The following is a 13,834-nucleotide window of genomic DNA, read 5'->3' on the forward strand; positions in this document are numbered from 1 at the left end:
TTATCTCGTTATCATGGAAATGATCTCGTTATCACGAGAAAACAGAGGAAATTATCTCGTTATCACGAGAAAACAGAGAAAATTATCTCATTATCATGGAAATTATCTCGTTATCACGGGAAAACAGAGGAAATTATCTCATTATCATGGAAATTATCTCGTTATCACGAGAAAACAGAGGACATTATCTCGTTATCACGGGAAAACAGAGGAAATTATCTCATTATCATGGAAATTATCTCGTTATCACAGGAAAACTGAGGAAAATGATCTCGTTATCACAGGAAAACAGAGGAAATTATCTTGTTATCATGGAAATGATCTCGTTATCACAAGAAAACGGAGGAAATTATCTCGTTATCATGAAAATTATCTCGTTATCACGAGAAAACTGAGGAAATTATCTCGTTATCATGGAAATTATCTCGTTATCACGAGAAAACTGAGGGAATTATCTTGTTATCATGGAAATTATCTCGTTATCACGGGAAAACAGAGGAAAATTATCTCGTTATCATGGGAAAACGGGTGGAATAAAATGTATGTATGTATGGCCTTTTAGGGCTTCCGTAGTTTTGGATTAGGCACCCAAAAATTGTGTTCCCCAGTGTAATAAGTGAGGCTTTTATGTTGAAACTCCTGGGCGGAAGTCGCCGTCTCCGGTCCAGCTTGACGCAGGCGGCGCAGCCAGGCTGGGAGCGAGCGGACCCGCGGCTGCTGCCACCTCAACATGGAGTAGCGAGCTCGCAGCGTCTCACTAACCAGCGGATCCCACCAGAAGAGGAATACGAGACCGGGGGCCTGTGTGTCGATTCAGCCGCCGAGGAGCCCCGCCAATGATACAGCGGCGGGTGTTTGTTTTTTTCGTTCACTCTTAGGAAAGCTCGGCTTTTTATTTGAAAGATGGCGAACGACTCTCCAGCTAAAAGTCTAGTAGACATAGACTTGGCTTCATTGCGGGTGAGTGCAGCCGAACCGAGCCCCCTCTCTCTCTCTCTCTCTTGTTTTTTTTTTTGCTGCTTTTTATTTCACATTTCTCGACAAAACACACGCGGGTCCGTGTGGCTGTGAAGTTTTTTTAACCCGCTCTCCGGTGGCTCTTCTTGTCGGGGCTGAAGTGTTGGAAATGACCGCTGAGCCGTGGCGAGGTGTTGCCAGTGTCTGCTTTTCCTTTGTTCGAGATGCGTTTGGCATGTCGGGTAGACCGGGGGCGCAACAGCTGGCTCACACTGGACCATGTTGTTGATAAAAACAGGGAGGGGAAATATTAAAACACTGCTTTTTTTATTTTTATTTTATTCACACTTTGTGTTTTTCTCTCTCTTTCAGGATCCAGCTGGGATATTTGAATTGGTGGAGGTAGTTGGAAATGGCACCTATGGACAAGTATACAAGGTTGGTTGGAGGCGCAGTGCATGGCCTGTCCTGTTTTCACACTCAGTGTTTTTCTTTCTTTATCAAGCTTGGGAACAAAGGAAGTGGCATTTAAAAAAATGTTTGCAAAAGTATCTTGTTTTGATCAGAGTCTGGTGTTTAATTCAGCTGGGAGGTGTGTGAATCAGACGGTCTACGGCCTGATGGCATCATCAATCTTACATCACCTGCTTTTACTGAAAAGTAGGTGAGGAGGCGAGGATGGAGAAATCACAACCCCTCCGTCTGTCTGCGAGCTCATTCGTCTTCTTAACAAACCTAATTTCATATCCTGTTTTTAAATCCACACATCTCTCGGCCATCTGCTCCTGGTGTCACATTTCCCCCCCTGTCTCCGTTGAAAGACGTCGCCAAGGAGGGAGAGAAAGACGGCGGCGGTGGTCAATCCGTGTGAAGGGAAAGGGACGGCCATCCCTCCCAGCCTGATGTTGTAACGGGCCTCCTTGTTTTGTTGTTGCTGCTGCAGCAAGGGAGCGAGTGAGTGGAGGCTCCATTTTGTTGCCTGCCTGCTCCACTCCTTAATGACAAGCACATACCTATATGATAAGCAGACATCTTTTTTTTTTTTTTAAATAGAAAAACCAAGCGAGCTAAGCCAAGTATTTAAATCTGACAGCCCCACGGTGCTCCAGTGACCTGCATTCAATCCTCTAGCGCAGTGAACTTCCAGGACCCAACCCCCCTTCACTCCCTTTCCACGCCTCGACTCCCAGAGTGAACCCATCTGTGTGCATGTGCTCGTACGATCGCCCCCACCTGAAATCAAGCTTCGACGAGAAGGAGCGGATGATGCCCGCAACGCTTGTCTTCGCACCAGACGAGACCCTGAGAATTACCGCCTCTTTTTGTCTTTTAAAAATCTCTCACTAATTCTTGTTTGCATGCAAAACGAGGGCCCCGTCAGATTAGACACAAAGGCACGGTCGTAAACAGCCTGCGCGAGATAAGCCAAACTGTCTGCGGTGAAGTCATAGCTTTTTAGGAAGGAAGCCTTCCTTTTTCTCCCCCCCCATCATCAGCCGTCGCTCGGCACATTGGCTGTCATGTTAACCAGTCGAATGAGCATGTGGCCTGTGAGCATGTGCAGTGGGAGCATGGTGGTGGTGGTGGTGGTGGTTGGGGAGGGGATGGGGTGGCTGCAAAGTGGTAAGAAGAGCAGCTGTCCAGCTCCAGACAGAACCTGCCCACCGCTCTCACAAAGCTGAGTTTGTCTCCTCGCTTCTTTGGGGTCCTCTCAGTCCCGTCAGTCAGTCGGACGCACAGAAAGGAGGAGTTTGTGTGCGAGGGGTTTCAATCGGCAAGCGACTGAATAATCACAACAGGCCCCCACCACCACCACCAACCCCCCAACTGAGAACAGGGTGGAGTTTCTTCTCCCTCTGAGGCCTTCTCTGCTTTGTCAAGCACTTGGTCACAGACTGCAAGGCTCTTTTATCGATAACACAATGTGACCAAGCTTCTTGACTTTTTGATTCCTTTGAGGCATTTCCTTTCCTTTTTTTTTCTTTGTTATTTAAGTCAGAGCGTAGAGGAGTCGAACAGCAGAATTTTTAAAGTCAGTTTTCACAACAGATGTGCAGAATTTCGCGCGTGTTTCTTGCTTTTGTTGTCGCGCTTCCATAAAGACTTCAACGATGAGAATGTGGTAGCTGGTTGTTCTGCAAGCTTTCCCAGAGAGAATGATTTCAAAATCAACACGCAGAGGTAGCGAGGTGATTAATTTCTCTACCGTGACCTTTTGAAAGTTGGCTTTTAATTATTCACTCATCCTTTGATCAGATAGCTCCCGATCTAAATCATAGTTTTGACAATTTTAGAGTCCATTTTATCAGTTAAATTCTTGTACAACTGTAGAAAATCCTCTAATTTCAGGCCCCAGTACTGCAATATTTCAGACAATACTATAAATCAGATTAAGACCTATCAAAACCTATTTATGCATCTCTGTTGTGTTGCAGCTTTTTTACCCGTTCAAAACTAAAGAACCGCACTGTTCTCAGACCCCTAAAAGCCGTGTCAGGGTTCCTCGCGACCATGCTGTGCCGCCGCCTCTCCAGCTGTACGCTCTGCCAAGAGGGCAACCGTCGGCCCTGGAGAGGTGCCAGATTACAGTCGACTTCTGAAAGCACAGCACAGCAGATTCAGAGTGACTGGCCATCATGAAAATGAAGTTATAGCCAAAATAAATCACTTAATTTCACCCTGGGACGGGCGGTTAATTTGAACGGAAGCCTGGATTTATATACAGATCTCCATAAGTGGTTCATCAGTTTTAAAGTTGTCGTAGTTGAGGATTTATTGCAACCTACACTAGCATTTTTTTGATTTTTTTTCAAAGTTTTCAAAATAAAATGTGATTGCACGGTTATATTTTTGAATTATGAACCAAACAAATCCCTCAAATTACATCTGTCTTGTTTAAAATGGCTCACAGGAGCAGCGCCCCTCCATGTTCGTTGTCTAACTATTCCCTTGATGGCGTTACATTATATATTTGCCACACAGATTTGGTCTCACGTCATTAGTTACTAATAAGAAAACGCATTTATACCCACGCTCTTTAAAAAAAGCCCCTGCTCTTGCACTGCACAAAGAGGATCCTCTCCACTCCTTCACTCTTTATCAGCTGGCACTAAACCAGCTGGCTCTGCACACTATCCCAGGTGCCTCAATCTGGATGTAGGAATTTAAAAAAAAAAAGAGAGAGAGAGAGTAATGATAGCATAGAAAAAGACACAGCTCCTCAAATTGTGCGTGGTATGCAGGGAAGATTCTCCCTGCTCTACAGAATGGCCATATATAGTCAGGCCCGAGGCTCTGTGGAGCCCCTGTTGACCTGCCTCCCTGCTATGCATCCACGGGGTGTGCCAAGGCTGTGCCCACCAGTGTTTTTAATGCTGTATGTTTCACGAGCATGGGTGTGTAATTGTTGTAATCTGTGATGAATCGACTGAGCGGTTTCCAGCAAGGTCATGTGGCGAATGGAGAGATGATTAATGTTTTTTTTTTTGTTTTTTTTTAATGTGCACATGTGCTGCACATAACACGCTTTTTTTTCTTCCACATCCAGTGCAAGTGAATTCAAGAGCAGCTTATGCTATATTCCTCCATCTCCTTCCTTTGTTTTCTACTCCAACCTCAGGGGCCAGCCTCGCCCCTGCCCTCAGGACAAGAAGCTCTGTCCTCGGGGGGTGGGCGGGCTAGCGATGCCTGACGGGGCATAAGATGCGGGAGCTGCTGCTGAGGAGGGGAGCAGAACCTCACGCGCAATCTGCTGAATGTCTACCAATGCCATATGGTGCTGCCGGGAGAGACCGGCGCTCACCTCAGGGCAACGGTTATCTTTGCTTTGAGTGTTTGTTCAGAAATGGAGAAACGGAGGATTGTGGGTTTTCCAGAGCGGGCCGTTGCTGTAATCTTAACGCAGTCTGCAAACAAGTGAACAATGCTCCAGGTTGCACTTCATAACGGTGATGCCACGTCGTCGGGGATGTCGTCTGACTTCACTTTAATCCTTATTGACCCAGCCTGCAGGGTGTTAAGCCTCAGTCCTGTGACGGAGCAGTTTCTTGACACTGATACTGGATTGTTAAGACATCAGGGTTAATAATCCAGCGTTGGTCCGTCAGAATCAGTTGAGCAGAACTTGCTGTCAAAGATTTTTTTTTGGCTTAGACTCTTCCAATGTGGTTTATATCCAGCAGATATTTTACAGTAGGACAATAAACTTTATTTTAAAAGTTGACCCCAGCAGTAAATCACAAAACATGTTTGCATACATATTTCGACAGACGAGGTTTCTTTGTTTCCATTGTAAACGAGGAGGAAGTGTCAGACAGTGTGGGAGCAACTGTACCGATCTGGAACATTTCACACCTACTGGATATTTCTTTCTACATTTAAAGGCCGTGACCTGGGACTGCGCGTGAAATCAGTGGTTTTATTTCCACGTGAAATAAATTCTGTAATGTAATAATTACTCCCTAAATTAAGATTAGTTTGTATTCTGTCTGAATCCTTGTGATACTGTTTAATATGTATGAATGTGGGGCTTTGACTAGTCAATTAACTATAATTAGTATTACTGATGAGTTGTTGCTTGCAGAAAAGTGGATTAGATTCTTTGGCGCTGGCGTTTTCTGTTTGCCTAATGAATGACTCTTGTATAGGGGCCCTTTGGTAAAGGTCCTGGGAGCCTGGGTGCTGATTGGCTGTGCAGCCGTGAGGTTACAATCAGGGGGTGTTGAATGTGTCACCCACACCGCAGCAGCAGAGGTCCCATATCGTCCCGCGCTCGCTCTCCTTGCGTTCATTCGCCGTGTGTGAAACATTTCAAGTTAAAGCGCCGACTATCAGACACACTCCTCCTCCTCTCTGCAGCCTTCCCTGTCTGACACAGTGTGCTGTATTTCCAGCTCCCCCACAGTGACCCTCTTCCTAATGGGTGTCACAAGACCCGCAACATCCCCTGACCGGCCACGCTGCCTGAACAAAACTCTCTGTGTCTTGTGTGCAGCTCATTGAGCCACCTCATTACCCGAGCGGTGTCGAGATGAGACACAAAGGCGCTGGCTGGCAGGCCTGTCTCTCCTCTCAGCGTGGCTACTTGGCAGCTCTTTTCTCTTCGAGATCACGTTTCCATTAAGAAATGTCTTGTTTTAATGTGCTAATGCGCCGGGACAAATAGATCCTTGCAACAACGCCTCAGTCCAAATCAGCCGATGGGATTTTTTTCTTCTCTTTAAGATCCACTCAGCTACCGAACTCCCTCCCATCCCACATGCAGTTAAAAACCATTTCCGCAACAGCAGCTCATCCTCCCGTCTAATGACATCATCGTACCAGAGGATATTTTCTCATAGTGTGTGAGCTGCTTAAAAACCTGCAGACGTACCTATCAATTACAGCCGCATTTGGCTGCTTGCTGAGTTTCAGACCCTTAAAGCGTTAAAATATTAAAAATAAATTTAGTCCCGAGGAAAGGCTCCACCTTACATCTTTAATACCTCAGCCAGGTACTGCACCACGATCAATCGATGTACAGCCACTGAGTTGTCCCAGAACTCTCGGTTCACTTTATTTTTTTCCGGTCTCATTTCTTTTTGACCTTTTGTCTTGTGTCGTGTGCCAAGCAAGCCGGGCACAGAAGGCAAAATAGAGGTAGAACTTTTATTACGAGGGTGTGAATATCCTGAACTGTACGATGCAGTTAATGCAGGATTGATCATGAACTGATATGCAACTATATCAGCTGGACTCCTAAGTTTATCTGAGCACAGTGCAAATTGCATTGTGTCTGAAAGGTCCTTTTGTCTTTGCCGCTTCCATCATTGCTCCTCTGGGGAGTGGCGGAGTGGAGGCGGCCGGGCCGAGCGCTGTGCGCGTGTGTGAGAACTGGGTCAGTGTGCTGGTATGCAGCGGCCGAGCCCGAAGAGGCAGGCACGAGGACGGAGGCGCAACCCTGAATGTCATGTGCCGCCGCCTCCTGCCTGCTGATTGATCGTTTCTCTCCCCAGAAATCAGCCGGCGTGCGTGCGAGCGCTGTGAAAAGACGTAGGTGTGTCTCGCATAGCTGCATCTGCTTCGCAAGGTAGATGGAGGTTGCGACCTGCCTGTTTATCACCCACCCACTCGCTCCGGCAGTTCAAATGTCAACTCGGATCTCCACGTGACCCTGCGCGGGCAGGGGGTCATCCATCCCTCATTACCACAGCTCTGCCAGAAGACACACACACACACTTTCATCTGTGACCTTTTGGAAAAACCTGAACCACGGCACCCAGCAGTCACCCCCCTCCTCCATCGCTCGCTGTTTGAACTAATAACATGAAACCGAGTTTGTTTTGCACCTACATGGCTAGTTAGAAAGCATGTCGCTCGGTTACAGCGCAGTGTTGTGCAATGACGACATGAGCCAACAGTCTTGTTGGTTGGAAAGCCAGCCAGTATTTTGAAATAGTGTGATTGATCTAACGTTAATGTGAAAGCAGAGGGAGGTGAGAGGCTCTTTGTGTTCTGGTCAATCAGGATGTAGCTAGAAGCCTTGTGGAAAAGTGCATGGGAAACAGTACTCCCACCCCCCCCTTTTCGTCCACACCGACTCTGTGGGCAGACCACTAACAATGCTGCTGAGCATTACTGCTCACTTAAGTGAAAATCCACCCTAAAACACAAATCTTTTTATTTGCTAAGGGTGATCTCGAGCTAAAATCGCTTAAAAAATAATCTGCGGTAATAGTGTGACAGCACCTGAAGTGCTTTAACTGGCACCGTGGGCACAGTTTCTAGTTGATACAAGCTCGTGAAATAATGCACTTTTAATGGGGAAGTTCAAATTCTGCAAACCCCTTATGTCAGCACTCGGTTTAATAGAGCAGCCCTGTTATCGGGTTTCTAGCGATGAGTGAGGTTTCTCCTCCACAGCATTGTTAATTGAGCCCTCATAGAATAGTGTATTTTGTTTTAGGGTAGATTTGAACCTAATGTCTCTGGCTCTAAAGGCAATAAGTCAGTCAGTGGTTTAGTGCTGAGCTGGAGCGAGGCCAGCAGCACATCTGGCCATGGTTAAGAGGAGCTGCGATGGAAGGAGTGGAGATGGAGGCCAGGGAGGGCTGAGTGATAGCTCAGTGCCTCAGATAACCCCTCTGCAGCCCCGCCTAGCTGGCTTCTTCGAGGGGGCCCTTTAGGGCCTTAACCGCAGCCCCTCCTGTGATCAATGCATGCCTGTTCCAAAGGGTCCGTGGTCAGGGGCCCAACCACCGGATGATACGATGAGTCGATTGTCAATTAGTCGATCCATTGTCAGAAATATGTTTTAGAATTAATTGTTTAAGTTGCTCATCAAGGAAAATTGCTTCTCAAAATGGGACGTTTAATATCACTGCAGTCTCTAAACCTACCAGCTGTCGTCCAGCAACCATTTGTCTTTGGGCGACGTTTCGGGGGTTCTGGTGTAGCCAGCACATCGCTGGATAACAGATCTGGAGATATGGATGCCAATAAAAAGCTAAATTGTTGTTAAATCGAAGCCGACGGGTTCCAAGATTGCATTTTGGCCAAAGCGTTCCACTTTTGCTCTGCACAAGAACTTTGAAACCAAAGCCCGGTCAACACGACTCTGGAGCCAGATTTTTCAGATCCTAAAATCTTGGTACCATGCCGACATATTCTACATTCGTATACATTCACATGCAGAATGTGCTCAACCTGGGTTTGATCCATTTTTGGGCCGAGTACCCGGTCAGTTGCTGTTCTTACAAGAACTCTCTGAAGCTTTTGCCATGATTCAAAAGAGGTGACACATTGAACTTCTTTCCATAAGTTAGTCAATAAGACACTCAATGATTAAATATCTTTGTGATTGAGAAGTTTCTCATTTATGACTCAGAAGGCTACAAGAGGTCATCAGTATCTGTCATAGGTTAGAAGTGTAGTCATTGAAGAAACCACCCCTCTCCCTAAAGCCAAGAAGTCTCCTGTTTGGAAATCCCCCACTCTGTCACAATGCAAATAGCCGAGAATGCAAAGCACCATCTTCTTGATGCCGAAACGTATGGCCGCGCAGAGCGTGATTCATCAACATAAACGTCAGAGCTTCATGTGAAACGGTGTACTGTATATCACCATGAAGCACAGCCCAATCTGTCACAAAGATCGTGGTACATTGTTAACAGATCTTTTTGTTTTAATAAACGAAGCACAGGATACACAGCTGAGAAATATGCTGAATGTGATGTTGACTTTGGTGCACTCCACGATTTTGTTTGCCAGTCGTTCTTAGAACAAACCGGTTAATAGTAGATTTATAGGATCTATTTAGCATCCTGACGGCATCATTTTTCCAAATGCAACTTTCCAAAAACTTGCCTGTTAAATTTATGCATATATTCATCATTTATAATTACTTGTGCAGTAAAGTGTCACCCCCAAAATAGCCGCCCTGTGTCAGTGGATGAAGTTGGGGTTGGGTAAAACTTGTGTGTAATCCCGGATTCGCATTACTCACGCGCTAATGTTGTGTAAGCCATTTGTTTTGCGGTCTCAAGATACAGTAACCTTGTGGTCTAGATAACTCTGTCTCCACCCAGAAGCTCAGAGATGTTTGAGTTTATCCAAGCAGAAGCAGAAGAACAAACCCACTTTGCGCGTTCGTATCCTTACCTGGTATCTGTTCCAAACCACTCCTTTAAATCATCAATAAACCGACATTAGTGTTAGGCTGTCATGGGTTTGCACACATTTATCAGAGCACTGTCAAATATAGAAGTGTAAGAATTAACAGCCAAAAAGGAGAGATTAATGATACGTTAGTGAACTCATTGTATCCCACTGATGACTATATCCTTGGATCAAAGCAAGCTTTGTCCCTGAAGAAGTGTGTTCATGTCAGTGTGAGCTGTAGTGCTAATAGAGGAAGGGAGCCAAGACACAATTGGCGTCTTGATTATTCCTTTCCCCGACGCCTTTTCTTTCTTTGAGCAAGATTTTTTTTAAAGATGAATGCTGTTTAACCTCTACAGGTGCGGTGTTTACACCCGGTGTTGGGTGTCGATTCCGGTCATTAGAGAAAAGAGTAAAAAGTCTCGATGACTCAGCGGTGATTCATGCAGTGACATTCTGATCTCCTTTGATATGTATATACAGAAGACTAATATGTATGGTTGAATCATTGTTAAAGTTGCTTCTATTTCAACTTCGCCACAGCCGGTCGCTGCTTTTCCTGTAACCTCATTCAAATGAATAGGAGGACTGGCATTCTCACCACAAGGGGATTAAGGGATGTTTAGTTGATTAATTATTCTTAATATAGAGCTGCAAATATCGTTTCTTTTCTCAGACAATTATTTTCTGGGTCATTATTTGTTTGGTCCCTTGTCCAAGGTGGTGACTTGACACAAAAGAATTCAAAGCGCCTGCAAAACCCCATAAAATATTCACATTTTAGTGGCTGTAAATTGTGACTTTAACGATTTAAAGTTCTTTTTGTTGAATAGTTGCGACGAGTTATGATATCGCTATGATACCACATTAGATCTGGAGTGGAAGAGGAGTGTGTTTTTGTTGCTTATGATCCCAAGTTTCCATTTGTGAGGAGAAGAATGTGTTTCTTATATGAAGGAGAAGGACCATGCCATGCCATTTTGGCATCTGTAGTCTTCTGGTTTCTGTTTGTAGTCCAAGTAGGATTGACCAATCATGTTTGAGCAGGCTTCGGTTCCATGCAGGTAAGCGGTCAGTCTGACGCCTTTATCAGCTGCATTCATGTGCAGATACCTTATTATAGAGTCATCCTCATGTATAAGGTGATAATAATAATTAATAAATACTCTGACAGACAGTCTAGGTGCACTTAAAACCAAAGGGTTGACCCTCTACTTAACACCTGTGACCAGTGAACCCAGTAAAGCAGGCCACATCAGCGCCAGCAGCGAGCACTCGGGGAGCTGACGGCCATAATTTCAGCTCCACTGTTGTTTTTGTATTGGCGACCCCTGGGATCAAAGTGGAGAGGATTAAAGGCATTGTATAAGTGCCCCCCCCTCCCTCTCTGCCCGGTGAAAAGAGAGGGCCCCTAAGCCCTGCATGGCTTTTATTGTCATAATCCATACAGTTTCAATTGAGTATGGAATGCACTGGCTAAGACGGTGTTGCTATTGGTGGGGGTGTTTCATGTGTGACTGTGCATTTATGTGCATCCTCCTCCTGGAGCCGTGCACGAGGGCTCCACAGTGTATTGACGTTTGCTGCAGAGACGCAGCAGCAGCATTATCACTGCAGTGCAAGGGGAATACCCGTACCCGATCGGACCAGCTCCCAAATATGTCCCACGTTTTATCTCCTCTTGGGGCAGGGGGTGGGAGGGAAGGGCTGTAGAGAGGCCTCTATTTCAGTCCTTTTGTTTATGTAAGGAGTGGCAGTAGAGTGTTAGGAGAGCAGAGGAGTCTGGGAATGTTGGGACTATATAGCTTGGGAATATTATGCTCATCTGTGGTTTGAACTGTATATACTCGAAGCGTGGGATACAGATTATTACTCATGTGACAAAAGTTCATGATAGTAGTTAAATGGCATTAAAAGCAAACATAATTTCACTTCATTCATATGATTAAGGCTGCAATTCTGCTCATTTTCAGTCTCCAACATGTCAGAACGAGGTTCCCAGAGTTCATCCTGACGTCTTCACATAGTTTTTGTCTGACCAGCAGTCCAGAACTCAAAGATATTCAATGTACAATGGCCAAAAACGGAGAGAAGCAGCAGATTTTTCACATTTTTGAAGCTGAAAACACCGAAATGTCTGACATATTTACTAGAACTGATGAATTCATTTCAAGGATTTGACATCTGTGCCGAGATTCGTAACAGTGGCACGCCGCAGCTGATTTAAAAAACATGTCAAACAAGATTGCGGATTCATTATTCGTTGTTGTAAATGGAACGATTAGTTGATTAATAAATCAAATAGTTTCTATTCAAAGAAAAAGCGTATCCACTGCTGCTTTTCTCCGTTATAACTCTGGAAATTATATATTTTTTGCGGTTTTGGACTGTTTGTTAGACAAAAAGACACTGGGGGAGATTCTTTGTCTTTCTTTCATAGATAGAACAGATAATCTATTAATTGAGAATGATGATAACTGCAGTTCTACATATGCATGAACGGGCATAAATTGTGTTTAACGTACTTTGCCACGCACAGGAATGTGACAGACACTTTTCCCACCCGGTTGGCAGTGTGTGTGGACGCTCACGTCTGTTTTTGTCTCCTCGCTCACAGGGACGTCATGTCAAGACTGGACAGCTGGCTGCCATCAAAGTCATGGACGTCACAGAGGTAAGGACGTGTTGTTTCAGCTTGATAGAAAATGTTTTGGTCACTAACTTCACGTGCGTTTTTTAAAAATTTGTTTCCACTTTATTAATCCTGCTTGGGGACGTTTACAGATCAGTCGTGTCAGACGTGTTGAGCTCAGGTTTTGTTTGTCCGGGCTGTTTTTTGTGCAAACAGTTGAGCATATCCGCCCCAGAGCCTTACACTGGGATATATTTGAGTCTTTGTCTGGTTAATATTAAAATCAGTAGACATTCCATTGGATCTGACGTCCAAAAGTTTAGAGCTCACAGAGGATAAAATGCCATGCTCTGTAATGAGCCCCCTCCTCTCCTCATAATAAACAGCAGGGGAAGGATAGAGGCAACAGGATGCTTATTGAGTGAAGTGCGTCATTTAGCGGCCAGCAGGCTGCCCTCAGTTGTGGGAGGTCCCGTCTGCAGATGAGAAGAACGTACCACGGCCGCACACTGCTCACATGCAGAAAACACAAAGCAGAAGGTTTTCAGAGAGGGCCAGCGAGGCCAGCCACCCACACGGCTCATAATAATGATGGAGGAACATGGGCGCAACCGTACACACTCGCGTGCTACCAATGACAGGCCTTACTGGTGAATTCTGGAGGCTGGTTGCCCGAGGGAGCTAAAATCATCAGCTAAATTTCACCAATGCGTCACTACCCTTCTATATAAGGAGGCATTCACCACTATTGATATTCCCAACGTACACCGGCTCTGTGATCAGGAGGCTAAAAGAGGCGTCTGACGAAAGCCGCGTGCCCCGACCTGCCACTCCTCACGTCACGATGAATCAGACTGACACGCTTGTTGTTATCATGTGTAACCGGTATATAGGATGTTACCCAACCATTTCCTGTTGCGTCTGTGTGTCAGGTCACTACCATACCGTAGGTGCGCCTTCCAGACATGTAGAAACCTATGAACAGCAGCTCTTCTGTTTAATGAGAATCATTTGTCAGCGAGAGAGAGAGAGAGAGAGAGCAGGTGTCGACTGAGGCGAAACCTGTTTCACCATATGCTGCTCCACGTTTTAACGTGACGTAGTGCTATTTTAGTATTTAATGTGACAAATTTAGGAAGAAATATTCATAAAATAGTTGTGGAATATCATTAAACAGAAAGCAGAGTGCCGTTTCCTCATTTTTATGCGTTTTCCTGTAAAAACGGGTAGACTCGTCGTGAATATGAATCGACATCATGACACCCACACGTCTATGAATTGTTATTGTTCACACGGCCAAACCCAGGACTGAACATCCGAAACCAGCGCTGGCCAGCGTGGAGTGGACTACAGTAGCCTACCAAAGTTTGGTTCCCGGCATCCCGAGGCTGAGTCACTCCAGTCGGCTGCACACATGGCACAAAGGGTCACAGATTAGAGTGATTAAAAATAGTATGTATGTGAATCACTGGCTTTCAGAGAACTGACTAGGATCTATGCAAGGCGCACACACACTTCACGTTCATTTCCTTCACCTTGCGACAGAGCTCGGCTTATCAAACGCTGACTAACACTGGGTGTGTGCCTTTAACGCGAGCTGGAGTCGTC

The 13,834-nt window shown here is 45.4% G+C and overlaps 1 protein-coding gene across 10 annotated transcripts in view; it reads left to right on the forward strand.

Moving 5' to 3' along the window:
* LOC104937556 (mitogen-activated protein kinase kinase kinase kinase 4) overlaps positions 1-13,834 on the forward strand; it is a 33,191-nt gene that overhangs the window by 639 nt on the left and 18,718 nt on the right. For 9 of the 10 annotated variants that reach the window (XM_027291484.1, XM_027291490.1, XM_027291488.1 and 6 more), the window contains exons 1-3: positions 664-960; positions 1,330-1,395; positions 12,212-12,268. In XM_027291484.1, coding sequence (XP_027147285.1) covers positions 904-960; positions 1,330-1,395; positions 12,212-12,268 — 180 coding nt within the window. In that variant the 5' untranslated portion in view covers positions 664-903. Of the gene's footprint in view, positions 1-663; positions 961-1,329; positions 1,396-12,211; positions 12,269-13,834 lie in introns of those variants that run through there. The other variant, XM_019272751.2, reaches the window with a different exon arrangement.

Source organism: Larimichthys crocea, chromosome XIX (assembly GCF_000972845.2).
Source record: "Larimichthys crocea isolate SSNF chromosome XIX, L_crocea_2.0, whole genome shotgun sequence".
NCBI lineage: Eukaryota > Metazoa > Chordata > Actinopteri > Sciaenidae > Larimichthys > Larimichthys crocea.